Consider the following 12,500-nt stretch of genomic DNA (forward strand, 5'->3'; position numbering starts at 1 on the left):
GGATGGGTGGATGGATGGATGGATGGGTGGATGGATGGATGGGTGGATGGATGGGTGGATGGATGGATGGATGGATGGGTGGATGGGTGGATGGATGGGTGGATGGATGGGTGGATGGGTGGATGGGTGGATGGATGGATGGATGGGTGCGTGGATGATGGTGTATCTCACTCCCCCTGTGGTTTTGTGCAGGGAAGGGCAGAACCAGTATCTCAGGGCCTTCGGGACGCCCTCAGATGATCTCTTCGCAGCCATTTACAGGTGAGTCCCCCCCCACCTGGGACAGGGACAATCTGGTGGACTCAGGCCTGGCGTGGACTGAGTCCCCCATGGGTGCTGAGCGCTGAGTCCCTCCCCACAGGGCCGATGAGGAGCGGGTGGCCTTCCATCGGGCCCTGGAGGCCACGTGGCGCCTGGAGGGCCGCAGGGTGCTGACGGCCTTCGACCTCTCGGTCTTCCCTGTCATCTGCGACCTGGGAGGTGAGTATCCAGGGTGCTGGGGTGCTCAGTCCCCCCGGGGTGGGGTGCTGTGCTCAGTCCCTCTGGTGGGCCTTGGGTGCTGGGGAGCTCAGTACCCCCGGGGTGGGGTGCTCGGGTGCTCAGTCTCCCTCTGGTAGGCCTTGGGTACTGGGGTGAGTGTTGGGTGCTGGGGTGCTCAGTACCCCCGGGGTGGGCTGCTGGGGTGCTCAGTCCCTCTGGGGGGCCTTGGGTGCTGTGCTCAGTCCCTCTGGGGGGCCTTGGGTGCTGTGCTCAGTCCCTCTGGGGGCCTTGGGTGCTGTGCTCAGTCCCCCTCTGGTAGGCCTTGGGTGCTGTGCTCAGTCCCTCTGGGGGGCCTTGGGTGCTGGGGAGCTCAGTCCCCATCTGGTGGGTCTTGGGTGCTGGGGTGCTCAGTACCCCCGGGGTGGGGTGCTGGGGTGCTCAGTCCCTCTGGGGGGCCTTGGGTGCTGTGCTCAGTCCCCCTCTGGGGGGGCCTTGGGTGCTGGGGTGCTCAGTACCCCCGGGGTGGGGTGCTCAGTCCCTCTGGGGGGCCTTGGGTGCTGTGCTCAGTTCCCCTCTGGGGGGGCCTTGGGTGCTGGGGAGCTCAGTCCCTCTGGGGGGGGCCTTGGGTGCTGTGCTCAGTCCCTCTGGTAGGCCTTGGGTGCTGTGCTCAGTCCCTCTGGTAGGCCTTGGGTGCTGTGCTCAGTCACTCTGGGGGGCCTTGGGTGCTGTGCTCAGTCCCCCTCTGGTAGGCCTTGGGTGCTGGGCTGAGGCCTAGGGCCCTGGGCGGAGCCACGGTGGTCGGCGGGGACCGGAAGTGGACAGGGATGCAGCCCAGCAGGGCTCGGCCTTATATACCCGCCCAGGCCACGCCCCCCCCGGGTGATGTCACTGGTCAAGCCACGCCCCCCCCAAGGGCCTCATTTCCGGTTCCTAGTCCCCTGGGTGCCATGCCAGGCCCGCCCACAACAGGAAGTGCAGAGTGGGGAGGGGAGGAGATGATGTCATGGTGGGCGTGGCCTAGTGGGTGGAGCTGGCTGTGGGCGTGGCCTCGTGGCTTGGGCTGTTTGTGGGCGTGGCTTAGGTGGGTTGGGCTGGCTGTAGGCGTGGCCTCGTGGGTTGGGCTGTTTGTGGGCGTGGCCTAGTGGCTTGGGCTGTTTGTGGGCGTGGCCTAGTGGGTTGAGCTGCATGTGGGCGTGGCCTAGTAGGGTTGGGTGGCTGTGGGCGTGGCCTCGTGGGGTTGAGCTGGCTGTGGGCGTGGCCTAGTGGGGTTCAGCAGGCTGTGGGCGTGGCCTGGTGGGTTGAGCTGGCTGTGGGCGTGGCCTAGTGGGTGGAGCTGGCTGTGGGCGTGGCCTGGGGGGTTGAGCTGGCTGTGGGCGTGGCCTGGTGGGTTGAGCTGGCTGTGGGCGTGGCCTAGTTGAGTTGGGCTGGCTGTGGGCGTGGCCTAGTGGGGTTGGGTGGCTGTGGGCGTGGCCTAGTGGCTTGGGCTGTTTGTGGGCGTGGCCTAGTGGGTTCACCTGGCTGTGGGCGTGGCCTGGTGGATTGTGGGCGTGGCCTAGTGGGTTTAGCTGGCTGTGGGCGTGGCCTGGGGGTTCAGCTAGCTGTGGGCGTGGCTTGGGTGGGTAGGGCTGGCTGTGGGCGTGGCCTAGTGGGTTGGGCTGGCTGTGGGCGTGGCCTAGTGGGTTTAGCTGGCTGTGGGCGTGGCTTGGCAGGTGGATTGAAATTATAGTGGGCGTGGCTAGGTAGATGGGGCCCGCTGAGTGTGGGCGTGGCTTCGCAGGTGGGTCGGGCTGGTTGTGGGCGTGGCTCGTGTGAGTCCAGCCTCTTGTGGGCGTGGCCTGCTCGAGTGCAGCTCCTTGTGGGCGTGGCTTGGGCGGGTCCAGCTCCTTGTGGGCGTGGCTTGGGTAGGTCCAACTACATGTGGGCGTAGCCAGGCGGGTCCAGCTCACAGTGGGCGTGGCCTGTGTGGGCCCAGCCGTTGTGGGCGTGGCCTAGGCGGGTCCAGTCCCTTGTGCGCTCGTCCAGCTCATTGGGGGCGTGGCCTGGGCGGATCCCCTGTGTGCGTGTCTACGTCATGGTGGGTGGGTCCATTTCCTTGTGGGCGTGGCCTGGGTGGGCCCAGCCGTTATGGGCGTGGCCTGGGCCCTTGTGGGCGTGTCCAGCTCCTTGTGGGCGTGGCCTGGACCCTTGTGGGCGCGTCTACGTCCCTGTGGGCGTGGCCTGCTTGGGGTGGGCGTGTCCTGGGCCCTTGTGGGCGTGTCCACGTCCCTGTGGGCGTGTCCTGCTACCTTTGTGCGTGGCCTGGGCGTGTCTACATCCCTGTGGGCGTGGCCTGGACTGGTGTACTTCCCTGTGGGCGTGTCCTACTCCTACTGGGCGTGTCCTGGGCCCTTGTGGGCGTGTCTACATCCCTGTGGGCGTGTCCTACTCCTTCTGGGCGTGTCCTGGGCCCTTGTGGGCGCGTCCAGCTCCCTGTGGGCGTGGCCTGGGTGGCTCCAGCCGTTGTGGGCGTGGCCTGGGAGTGTCCCCGTCCCTGTGGGCGTGTCCTACTCCCTGTGTGCGTGGCCTGGACAGATCCACGTGACTGTGGGCGCGTCCCCGTCCCTGTGGGCGTGGCCTGTGCCTGCCTAAGTCCCTGTGGGCGTGTCCTACTGCTTGTGGGCGGTTCCTGCTCCCTGTGGGCGTGGCCTGGGTCCTTGTGGGCGTGTCCCCGCACCTGAGGGCGCGTCCCCGGCGCTGTGGGCGTGGCCTGGGTGGGCCCAGCCGTTATGGGCGTGGCCTGGACGGGTCTACGTCCCTGTGGGCGTGGCCTGGACGGATCCACGTGACTGTGGGCGTGGCCGGAGCCTTTCTAAGTCCCTGTGGGCTTGTCCTACTGCTTGTGGGCGTGGCCTGGGTGGGTCTAGCCGTTGTGGGCGTGGCCTGGACGGGTCTACGTCCCTGTGGGCGTGTCCTGCTCCCTGTGGGCGTGGCCTGGGCCCTTGTGGGCGTGTCTACATCCCTGTGGGCGTGTCCTGGGCCCTTGTGGGCGTGTCCCCGTCCCTGTGGGCGCGTCCCCGTCCCTGAGGGCGTGGCCTGGACGGGTCCCCGTCCCTGTGGGCGTGGCCTGGTTGGGCCCAGCCGTTGTGGGCGTGGCCTGGGTGCGTCCCCGTCCCTGTGGGCGTGGCTTGGGTGGCTCTAGCCGCTGTGGGCGTGTCCTACGGCTTGTGGGCGTGGCCTGGGTGGCTCCAGCCGTTATGGGCGTGGCCTGGGCGCTTCCCCGTCCCTGTGGGCGTGTCCCCGTCCCTGTGGGCGTGGCCTGGGCGCGTCCCCCGCGCTGTGGGCGTGTCGTACTCCCTGTGGGCGTGTCCTACTGCTTGTGGGCGTGGTCTGGGTGGGCCCAGCCGTTGTGGGCGTGGCCTGGACGGGTCAACGTCCCTGTGGGCGTGGCCTGGACAGATCCACGTGACTGTGGGCGTGTCATACTGCTTGTGGGCGTGGCCTGGGCTCTCGCTGGCGGGTGTGGGCGTGGCCTGGGCTCTCCCTGGCGGGTGTGGGCGTGGCCTGGCGCGCGTGGGCGGGTGTGGGCGTGGCCTGGCGCTCGTGGGCGGGTGTGGGCGTGGCCTAGGTGGCTACAGCCGTTATGGGCGTGGCCCGGGCGCGTCTCCCGCGCTGTGGGCGTGTCCTACTCCCTGTGGGCGTGGCCTGCTTGGGGTGGGCGTGGCCTGGGCCCTTGTGGGCGCGTCCCCCGCGCGGTGGGCGTGGCCGGCGCCGCGCTCCGTGCGTGCGTGCGTCCCGCAGGCGGCGTGGGCGCGCTGGCGCGCGCATGCGCGTTGCTGTACCCCGGGAGCCGCGTGTCCGCGCTGGACGCGCCCGACGTGCTGCGCGAGGCCCGGATGTGCGGCGGCGGCGGCGGCGTGCGGCTCTGCGCAGGTGCGAGGCGGGGGGGGGGGGGGAGACGCCCGGAGGCGGCGGGGCGGGACTTCCGCGCGGCGCGGGGGCGGGACTTCGGGCGCGCGTTGCAGGCGACTTCTTCCGGGACGCGCTGCCCCGCGCCGACCTGTTCCTGCTGGCGCGCGTGCTGCACGACTGGCCCGACGCCGCCTGCCGCCGCCTGCTGCGCCGCCTGCGCGCGGCCCTGCGCCCCGGTGAGCCCGCTTCCGGCCCCCCACTTCCGGTCCCGCCCACTTCCGGTCCCGGTCCCGCCCACTTCCGGTCCCGCCCACTCCCAGTCCCCGCCCCCGCGCACTTCCGGTCCGACCGAGTCCCGCCCACCCACTTCCGGTTTGAGTCAGTCACGACCCCCACTTCCGGTCTGACCCATTTCCCTACCCCACTTCCGGTCTGAGTCATTCCCGCCCGCCCACTTCCGGTCGGACTCATTCCCGACCCCACTTCCGGTCGCACTCATTTCTGACCCCCACTTCCGGTCTGACCCACTCCCGCCCCCCCACTTCCGGTCTAACTTGATCCCGACCCCACTTCCGGTCTGACTCATTCTGAGTGTCCACTTCCGGTCTGACCCATTTCCTTACCCCACTTCCGGTCTGACCCAGTCCCGACCCCCACTTCCGGTCGGACCCAGTCCCGACCCCCACTTCCGGTCTGACTCGCTCCTACTGTCCACTTCCGGTCTGACTTCTTCTGACTGTCCACTTCCGGTTCTGCCCATTTTTCCACCCCCACTTCCGGTGTGACTCGTGACACACCCCCACTTCCGGTCTGAGTCACGTCGGACCCCCACTTCCGGTCCATTCCTGGGATGCCCTAACCCTCCACTTCCGGTCCTGGAACCCCATTTCCGGTCCTGGGATCCCCCTATCCTCCACTTCCGGTCTGATCCCGGGGTCCCCGACCCTCCACTTCCGGCCCTGGCCCCCCGCGACCCTCCACTTCCGGTCCTGGGATCCCCCTATCCTCCAGTTCCGGTCTGATCCTGGGCTCCCCGACCCTCCACTTCCGGTCCTTAGACTCCCCGACCCTCCACTTCCGGTCCTGGGACCCTCTCCACCCTCCACTTCCGGTCCTGGAACCCCACTTCCGGTCCTGGGATCCCCCTATCCTCCACTTCCGGTCTGATCCTGGGCTCCCCGACCCTCCACTTCCGGTCCTTAGACTCCCCGACCCTCCACTTCCGGTCCTGGGACCCTCTCCACCCTCCACTTCCGGTCCTGGGATCCCCCTATCCTCCACTTCCGGCCCGGTCCCGGGGTCCCCCGCCCTCCACTTCCGGCCCCGGCCCCCCCGCCCCGCACTTCCGGTCTGATCCGGGGCCCCCGCCCGCAGGCGGCGCCGTGCTGCTGGTCGAGGCCTTCCCGCCGCGCCGCGCCCCCGCCGCCCGCGCCGCGCTGCTGCGCATGCTCAGCCTCAACATGCTGCTGCAGACGCGCGGCCGCGAGCGCGCGCCCCGACACTACCGCCGCCTGCTGGCCGCCGCCGGCTTCCCGCGCGCGCGCCTGGCGCGGCCCCACGGCCCCGACGCGGGCGTCTACGGCGCCATGCTCGCCACCACCGCGGCGCCGCGCCCCGGCCCGCCGATTGGCTCCCCGGCGGAGCCAGGCCCCGCCCCGGCCCACGGATAGGTGCCCTGGGAGAGCCAGGCCCCGCCCCTAGGCATGCATTGGTTCCCTAGCAGAGCCAGGCCCCGCCCCCACGCATGCATTGGTTCCCTAGGAGAGCCAGGCCCCGCCCCTATGCACACTGGTTTCCTAGCAACAGGCCCCGCCCCTACGCATGCATTGGTTCCCTAGCAGAGCCAGGCCCCGCCCCTATGCAAACTAGTTTCCTAGCAACAGGCCCCACCCCCACGCATGCATTGGTTCCCTAGCAGAGCCAGGCCCCGCCCCTATGCAAACTAGTTTCCTAGCAACAGGCCCCACCCCCACGCATGCATTGGTTCCCATAGTAGAACCATTCCCCGCCCCTACGCATGCATTGGTTCCCTAGCAGAGCTAGGCCCCGCCCCTATGCACAGTGGTTTCCTAGCAACAGGCCCCGCCCCTACGCACAGCGTGCTGTCTATAGTAATAGTCCCAGGCCCCGCCCCGAGGCATGGATTGATCCCCTACTAGACCTAGGCCCACGCCCCTAGGCATGCATTGGTTCCCTAGTAGAGGCAGGCCCCGCCCCTAGGCATGGATTGGTTCCCTAGAATAGCCAGGCCCGCCCCTACGCATGGATTGGTTCTCATAGTACTGCTAGGGCCCGCCCCTATGCACACTGGTTTCCTAGCAACAGGCCCCGCCCCTACGCACAGCGTGCTGTTTATAGTAATAGAGCTAGGCCCCGCCCCTAAGCATGCATTGGTTCCCTATGAGAGCCTGGCCCCGCCCCTATGCATTCATTGGTTCTCATAGTACAGCTAGGCCCCGCCTATATGCACACTGGTTTCCTAGCAACAGGCCCCGCCCCTACGCACAGCGTGCTGTTTATAGTAATAGAGCTAGGCCCCGCCCCTAAGCATGCATTGGTTCCCTATGAGAGCCTGGCCCCGCCCCTATGCATTCATTGGTTCTCATAGTACAGCTAGGCCCCGCCTATATGCACACTGGTTTCCTAGCAACAGGCCCCGCCCCTACGCACAGCGTGCTGTTTATAGTAATAGAGCTAGGCCCCGCCCCTAGGCATGCATTGGTTCCCTAGCAGAGCTAGGCCCCGCTCCTCATGCATTGGTTCCCTAGCAGAGATAGGCCCCGCCCCTATGCACACTGGTTTCCTAGCAACAGGCCCCGCCCCTATGCACAGTGTGCTGTCTCTAGTAATAGTCCTAGGCCCCGCCCCTAGGCATGGATTGGTTCCCTAGTACAGCTAGGCCCCGCCCCTACGCAGATTGATCTCCTAGTAGAGCTAGGCCCCGCCCCTAGGCATGGATTGGTCCCTTAGTCCAGCTAGGCCCCGCCTCTATGCTGAGCTAGGCCCCGCCCCTACGCAGAGGTAGGCCCCGCCCCTACACACAGCATGGTCCCAAAGCAGTAGTTAGGCCCCGCCCCTACCCACAGCTAGGCCCCTCCCCTATGTACAGATTGGTCCCTAGTAGAACTGGGCCCCGCCCCTATGCTCAGCGAGGCCCCGCCCCTACGCACAGCGTGGTCCCTACAGCAGTAGACCGAGGCCCCGCCCCTACGCACAGCGTGGTCCGCGCGGTGCCTGCGCCCGTCTCCATGGCAACGGAGGCAGGCCGGGCGCATCCCCGCCAGCGTGGACCAGGGACCGGGGGAGACCGGAAGCGGCGTCCTGCGCAGCCTGGTCGCCATGGCAACCCATCCAGGGACCGGAAGCGGCGTCCTGTGGAGAGTCTGGTCGCCAAGGAAACGCATCCAGGGACCGGAAGCGGCGTCCTGCGCAGCCTGGTCGCCAGGGCAACCCATCCAGAGACCGGAAGTGATGTGCAGAGACCGGAAGGGGCGTGCCTGGCATCCTGATTTAATACACATCCATCATGTGGCTCATCCTTGGCCTCTTCTTCCCCCTGGGACGCCCTGGGCGCTGGGGAGGGGCGGGGCCTGCGCGGGTGGGCGTGGCCTAGCAGCCACGAGTGGGTGGGGACAGGGGGTGGGCGTGGCCTCGCAGCCCTGGGCGAGGGGGCGTGGCCTGGGAGATGCTTTCCCAGGGGGTGGAGCCTGGTGGGCGTGGCCTAGCAGCCCTGGGCGAGGGGGCGTGGCCTGAGATGCTTCCCCACGGGGTGGGGCCTGGTGGGCGTGGCCTAGGAGCCGTGGGCGAGGGGGCGTGGCCTGGGAGATGTTTTCCCAGGGGGTGGAGCCTGGTGGGCGTGGCCTGGCAGCCCTGGGCGAGGGGGCGTGGCCTGGGAGATGGTTTCCCTGTGGGTGGAGCCTGGTGGGCGTGGCCTAGCAGCCACTGGGTGAGGGGGCGTGGCCTGGGAGTCGCTTTCCCAGGGTGTGGAGCCTGGTGGGCGTGGCCTGGCAGCCCTGGACGAGGGGGCGTGGCCTGGGAGATGGTTTCCCTATGGGTGGAGCCTGGTGGGCGTGGCCTGGCAGCCCTGGACGAGGGGGCGTGGCCTGGGAGATGGATTCCCTGTGGGTGGAGCCTGGTGGGCGTGGCCTAGCAGCCACTGGTGGGTTGGGCCCGGGGGTGGGCGTGGCCTCGCAGCCCTGGGAGGGTGGGCGTGGCTACAGGACCTCGTGGGCGTGGCCTGGAGCCCGCTGAGGTTCCTGGGGTGGGCGTGGCCCAGCAGCCACGGGTGGTGGGCGTGGCCTAGCGGCCGTGGCTGCACGTGGTGTGGAGGCCAGGGGGGTGGGCGTGGCTTCGAGGGGCGAGGGGCGTGGCCAGAGACGCTCTTTCCTCGTGGGTGGATACTAGTGGGCGTGGCCTGGCCTCCATTTCACCCTGGGCGTGGCCAGGCAGGCGGTGGGCGTGGCCTGGCTCGCTGCCTCTGCGTGGGCGGCTCCCGGTGGGCGTGGTTTAGCCGTTATCTCCCCCGGGGCGCGTCCAGGGCGGTGGGCGTGGCCTGGGGAAGCCGTGGGCGTGGCCTGGCTCGCTCCCTCTGCGTGGGCGGCTCCCGGTGGGCGTGGTTTAGCCGTTATCTCCCCCGGGGCGCGTCCAGGGCGGTGGGCGTGGCCTGGCGAAGGGCTGGGCGTGGCCTGGCTCGCTGCCTCTGCGTGGGCGGCTCCCAGTGGGCGTGGTTTAGCCGTTATCTCCCCCGGGCGCGTGCAGGGCGGTGGGCGTGGCCTGGAGAAGCCGTGGGCGTGGCCTGGCTCGCTCCCTCTGCGTGGGCGGCTCCCGGTGGGCGTGGTTTAGCCGTTATCTCCCCCGGGGCGCGTGCAGGGCGGTGGGCGTGGCCTGGGGAAGCCGTGGGCGTGGCCTGGCTCGCTCCCGCTGCGTGGGTGGCTCCCGGTGGGCGTGGCCCGGCCGCCATCTCCCCCGGGGCGTGGCCAGGGCGGTGGGCGTGGCCTGGGGAAGCCGTGGGCGTGGCCTGGCGGTCCCGGGCGCGTGGGTGGAGCGCGGTGGGCGTGGCCTGGGACCGTTGGAGGGCGTGGCCCGGCCGCCCTCTTCGTCGGGGCGTGGCCGGGGCGGTGGGCGTGGCCCGGCTGACGTCACGCGCGCGCCAGGCGGCGGCTGCGCGCCCAGAGCGCGCGCTGCAGCGCCACGTCCCGCGCCCGCGCGTGCGCACGCGCCTCCTCCGCGCCGCCGCCGCCCGCGCCGCGCATGCGCAGCAGCCGCCCGCCGCGCGCCTCCAGCGCCGGGTCCGCCGCCGCCAGCGCCAGCAGCCGCGCCGCCTCCCACGGCGCCTGCGCGGACGGGAGCGCGCGGTGAGCGGAAGCCCCGCCCCCACGGGACCGGAAATCCCCGCTCACAGGAAGCCCCGCCCACCCCGGGGCCGGAAATCCCCGCTCACAGGAAGCCCCGCCCACCCCGGGGCCGGAAACGCCGCTCACAGGAAGTCCCGCCCACCCCCGGGCCGGAAACGCCGCTCACAGGAAGTCCCGCCCACCCCCGGGCCGGAAACGCCGCTCACAGGAAGTCCCGCCCACCGCGGGGCCGGAAATACCCGCCGACAGGAAGCCCCGCCCACCCCGGGGCCGGAAACGCGGGAAGAGAGGAAGTCCCGCCCATCCCGGGGCCGGAAACGCCCGCTCAGAGGAAGTCCCGCCCACCCCGGGGCCGGAAATGCCCGCTGACAGGAAGTCCCGCCCACCCCGGGGCCGGAAACGCGGGTCAGCGGAAGCCCCGCCCCCGCGGCGCCGGAAACGCGGGGTGAGAGGAAGTCCCGCCCACCCCGGGGCCGGAAACGCCTGCTGACAGGAAGTCCCGCCCACCCCGGGGCCGGAAACGCCCGCTGAGAGGGAGCCCCGCCCACCCCGGGGCCGGAAACGCCGCTCACAGGAAGTCCCGCCCACCCCGGGGCCGGAAACGCGACTGAGAGGAAGTCCCGCCCACCCCAGGGACGGAAACGCGGGATGAGAGGAAGTCCCGCCCACCCCGGGACCGGAAACGCGGCTCAGAGGAAGTCCCGCCCACCGCGGGGCCGGAAATACCCGCCGACAGGAAGCCCCGCCCACCCCGGGGCCGGAAACGCGGGAAGAGAGGAAGTCCCGCCCACCCCGGGGCCGGAAACGCCCGCTCACAGGAAGCCCCGCCCACCACGGGGCCGGAAACGCCCGCTGAGAGGAAGTCCCGCCCACCCCGGGGCCGGAAACGCGGGATGAGAGGAAGTCCCGCCCCTCTAGCAGATGGACAGGCCGGAATCACCGAGAAACAGGAAGCCCCGCCCTCCCCGAGACGGAAAACGCTGCTGACAGGAAGTCCCGCCCACCTAGAAGATGGACAGGCCGAAAAACCCCGCTAGCAGGAAGTCCCGCCCACCCCCGGGGCCGGACAGACCCACATCCCTAAGCAACAGGAAGTCCCGCCCACCTAGGAGATGGACAAGCCGGAAAACCCCGCTGACAGGAAGTCCCGCCCCCCTGGGTGGAAAACAGATCGGAATTTCCGACCCCAAGTGAAGGACAGGTAAAAATGTCTAATGAACAGGAAGTCCCGCCCCCCTAGGAGATGGACAGGCCCGAATCCCTAAGAAACAGGAAGTCCCGCCCACCTAGGAGATGGACAGGCCCGAATCCCTAAGAAACAGGAAGTCCCGCCCCCCTAGCAGATGGACAGGCCCGAATCCCTAAGAAACAGGAAGTCCCGCCCTCCTAGGAGATGGACAGGCCCGAATCCCTAAGAAACAGGAAGTCCCGCCCCTCCAGGGGATGGACAGGTCTGAATCCCTAAAAAACAGGAAGTCCCGCCCCCCCTGGAAGGAAAGGAGAAGGTAAGTCCCGCCCCCAAGTGATGGACAAGCATGGTTTCCTAAAAGGTAGGAAGTCCCACCCCCCACGTGATGGACAGGCCTGAATCTCTAAGAAACAGGAAGTCCCACCCCCTCCCAGGTGATGGACAGCGTTGATTTACTAATGTACAGGAAGTCCCGCCCCCCTCCCTGGGGATGGACAGGGTTGATTGACGAGTCTGCAGGAAGTCCCGCCCCTACGTGATGGACAGGCCTGAATCCCTAGATAATAGGAAGTCCCGCCTCTCAGGTGATGGGCAGGCCGCAGTTTGGGAGGATGTGATGTCTGTCTGTGTCTGTCTGTCTGTCTGTGTCTGTCTGTCTGTCTCTGTCTGTCTGTGTCTGTCTGTCTGTGTCTGTCTGTGTCTGTCTGTCTGTGTCTGTCTGTCTGTCTGTCTGTGTCTGTCTGTCTGTCTGTGTCTGTCCGTCTGTCTGCCTGTGTCTGTCTGTGTCTGTCTGTCTGTGTCTGTGTCTGTCCGTCTGTCTGTCTGTCTGTGTCTGTCTGTCTGTCTGTCTGTCTGTGTCTGTCTGTGTCTGTCTGTGTCTGTCCGTCTGTCTGTCTGTCTGTGTCTGTCTGTCTGTCTGTCTGTCTGTCTGTGTCTGTCTGTCTGTCTGTGTCTGTCTGTCTGTCTGTGTCTGTCTGTCTGTCTGTGTCTGTCTGTCTGTCTGTGTCTGTCTGTCTGTGTCTGTCTGTCTGTGTCTGTCTGTCTGTCTGTGTCTGTCTGTGTCTGTCTGTGTCTGTCTGTCTGTGTCTGTCTGTCTGTGTCTGTCTGTCTGTCTGTGTCTGTCTGTGTCTGTCTGTCTGTGTCTGTCTGTCTGTGTCTGTCTGTCTGTCTGTGTCTGTCTGTCTGTGTCTGTGTCTGTCTGTGTCTGTCTGTCTGTGTCTGTCTGTCTGTGTCTGTCTGTCTGTGTCTGTCTGTGTCTGTCTGTGTCTGTCTGTCTGTCTGTGTCTGTCTGTCTGTCTGTGTCTGTCTGTCTGTGTCTGTCTGTCTGTGTCTGTCTGTCTGTCTGTCTGTCTGTGTCTGTCTGTGTCTGTCTGTGTCTGTCTGTCTGTGTCTGTCTGTCTGTCTGTGTCTGTCTGTGTCTGTCTGTGTCTGTCTGTGTCTGTCTGTCTGTCTGTGTCTGTCTGTCTGTGTCTGTCTGTCTGTGTCTGTCTGTCTGTCTGTGTCTGTCTGTGTCTGTCTGTGTCTGTCTGTGTCTGTCTGTCTGTCTGTGTCTGTCTGTCTGTGTCTGTCTGTCTGTGTCTGTGTCTGTC

The 12,500-nt window shown here is 67.5% G+C and overlaps 2 protein-coding genes across 2 annotated transcripts in view; one reads left to right on the forward strand and one right to left on the reverse strand.

The window, feature by feature from the left end:
• LOC122102637 (acetylserotonin O-methyltransferase-like) overlaps positions 1 to 6,038 on the forward strand; it is a 10,044-nt gene extending 4,006 nt beyond the window's left edge. The window contains exons 4-8 of the mRNA XM_042673388.1: positions 193 to 261; positions 362 to 480; positions 4,258 to 4,389; positions 4,482 to 4,604; positions 5,743 to 6,038. Of these exons, the coding sequence (XP_042529322.1) occupies positions 193 to 261; positions 362 to 480; positions 4,258 to 4,389; positions 4,482 to 4,604; positions 5,743 to 6,038 (739 nt within the window). The remainder of the gene's footprint in view (positions 1 to 192; positions 262 to 361; positions 481 to 4,257; positions 4,390 to 4,481; positions 4,605 to 5,742) is intronic.
• A 3,468-nt stretch (positions 6,039 to 9,506) lies between these two features.
• The window catches only part of LOC122102638 (dehydrogenase/reductase SDR family member on chromosome X-like), a 10,614-nt gene continuing 7,620 nt past the window's right edge, over positions 9,507 to 12,500 (reverse strand). Inside the window, exon 7 of the mRNA XM_042673389.1 lies at positions 9,507 to 9,701. Coding sequence (XP_042529323.1) covers positions 9,507 to 9,701 — 195 coding nt within the window. The remainder of the gene's footprint in view (positions 9,702 to 12,500) is intronic.

This window comes from Dipodomys spectabilis, unplaced genomic scaffold (assembly GCF_019054845.1).
Source record: "Dipodomys spectabilis isolate Male_0828 unplaced genomic scaffold, ASM1905484v1 ptg000819l, whole genome shotgun sequence".
NCBI classification, from domain to species: Eukaryota; Metazoa; Chordata; class Mammalia; order Rodentia; family Heteromyidae; genus Dipodomys; species Dipodomys spectabilis.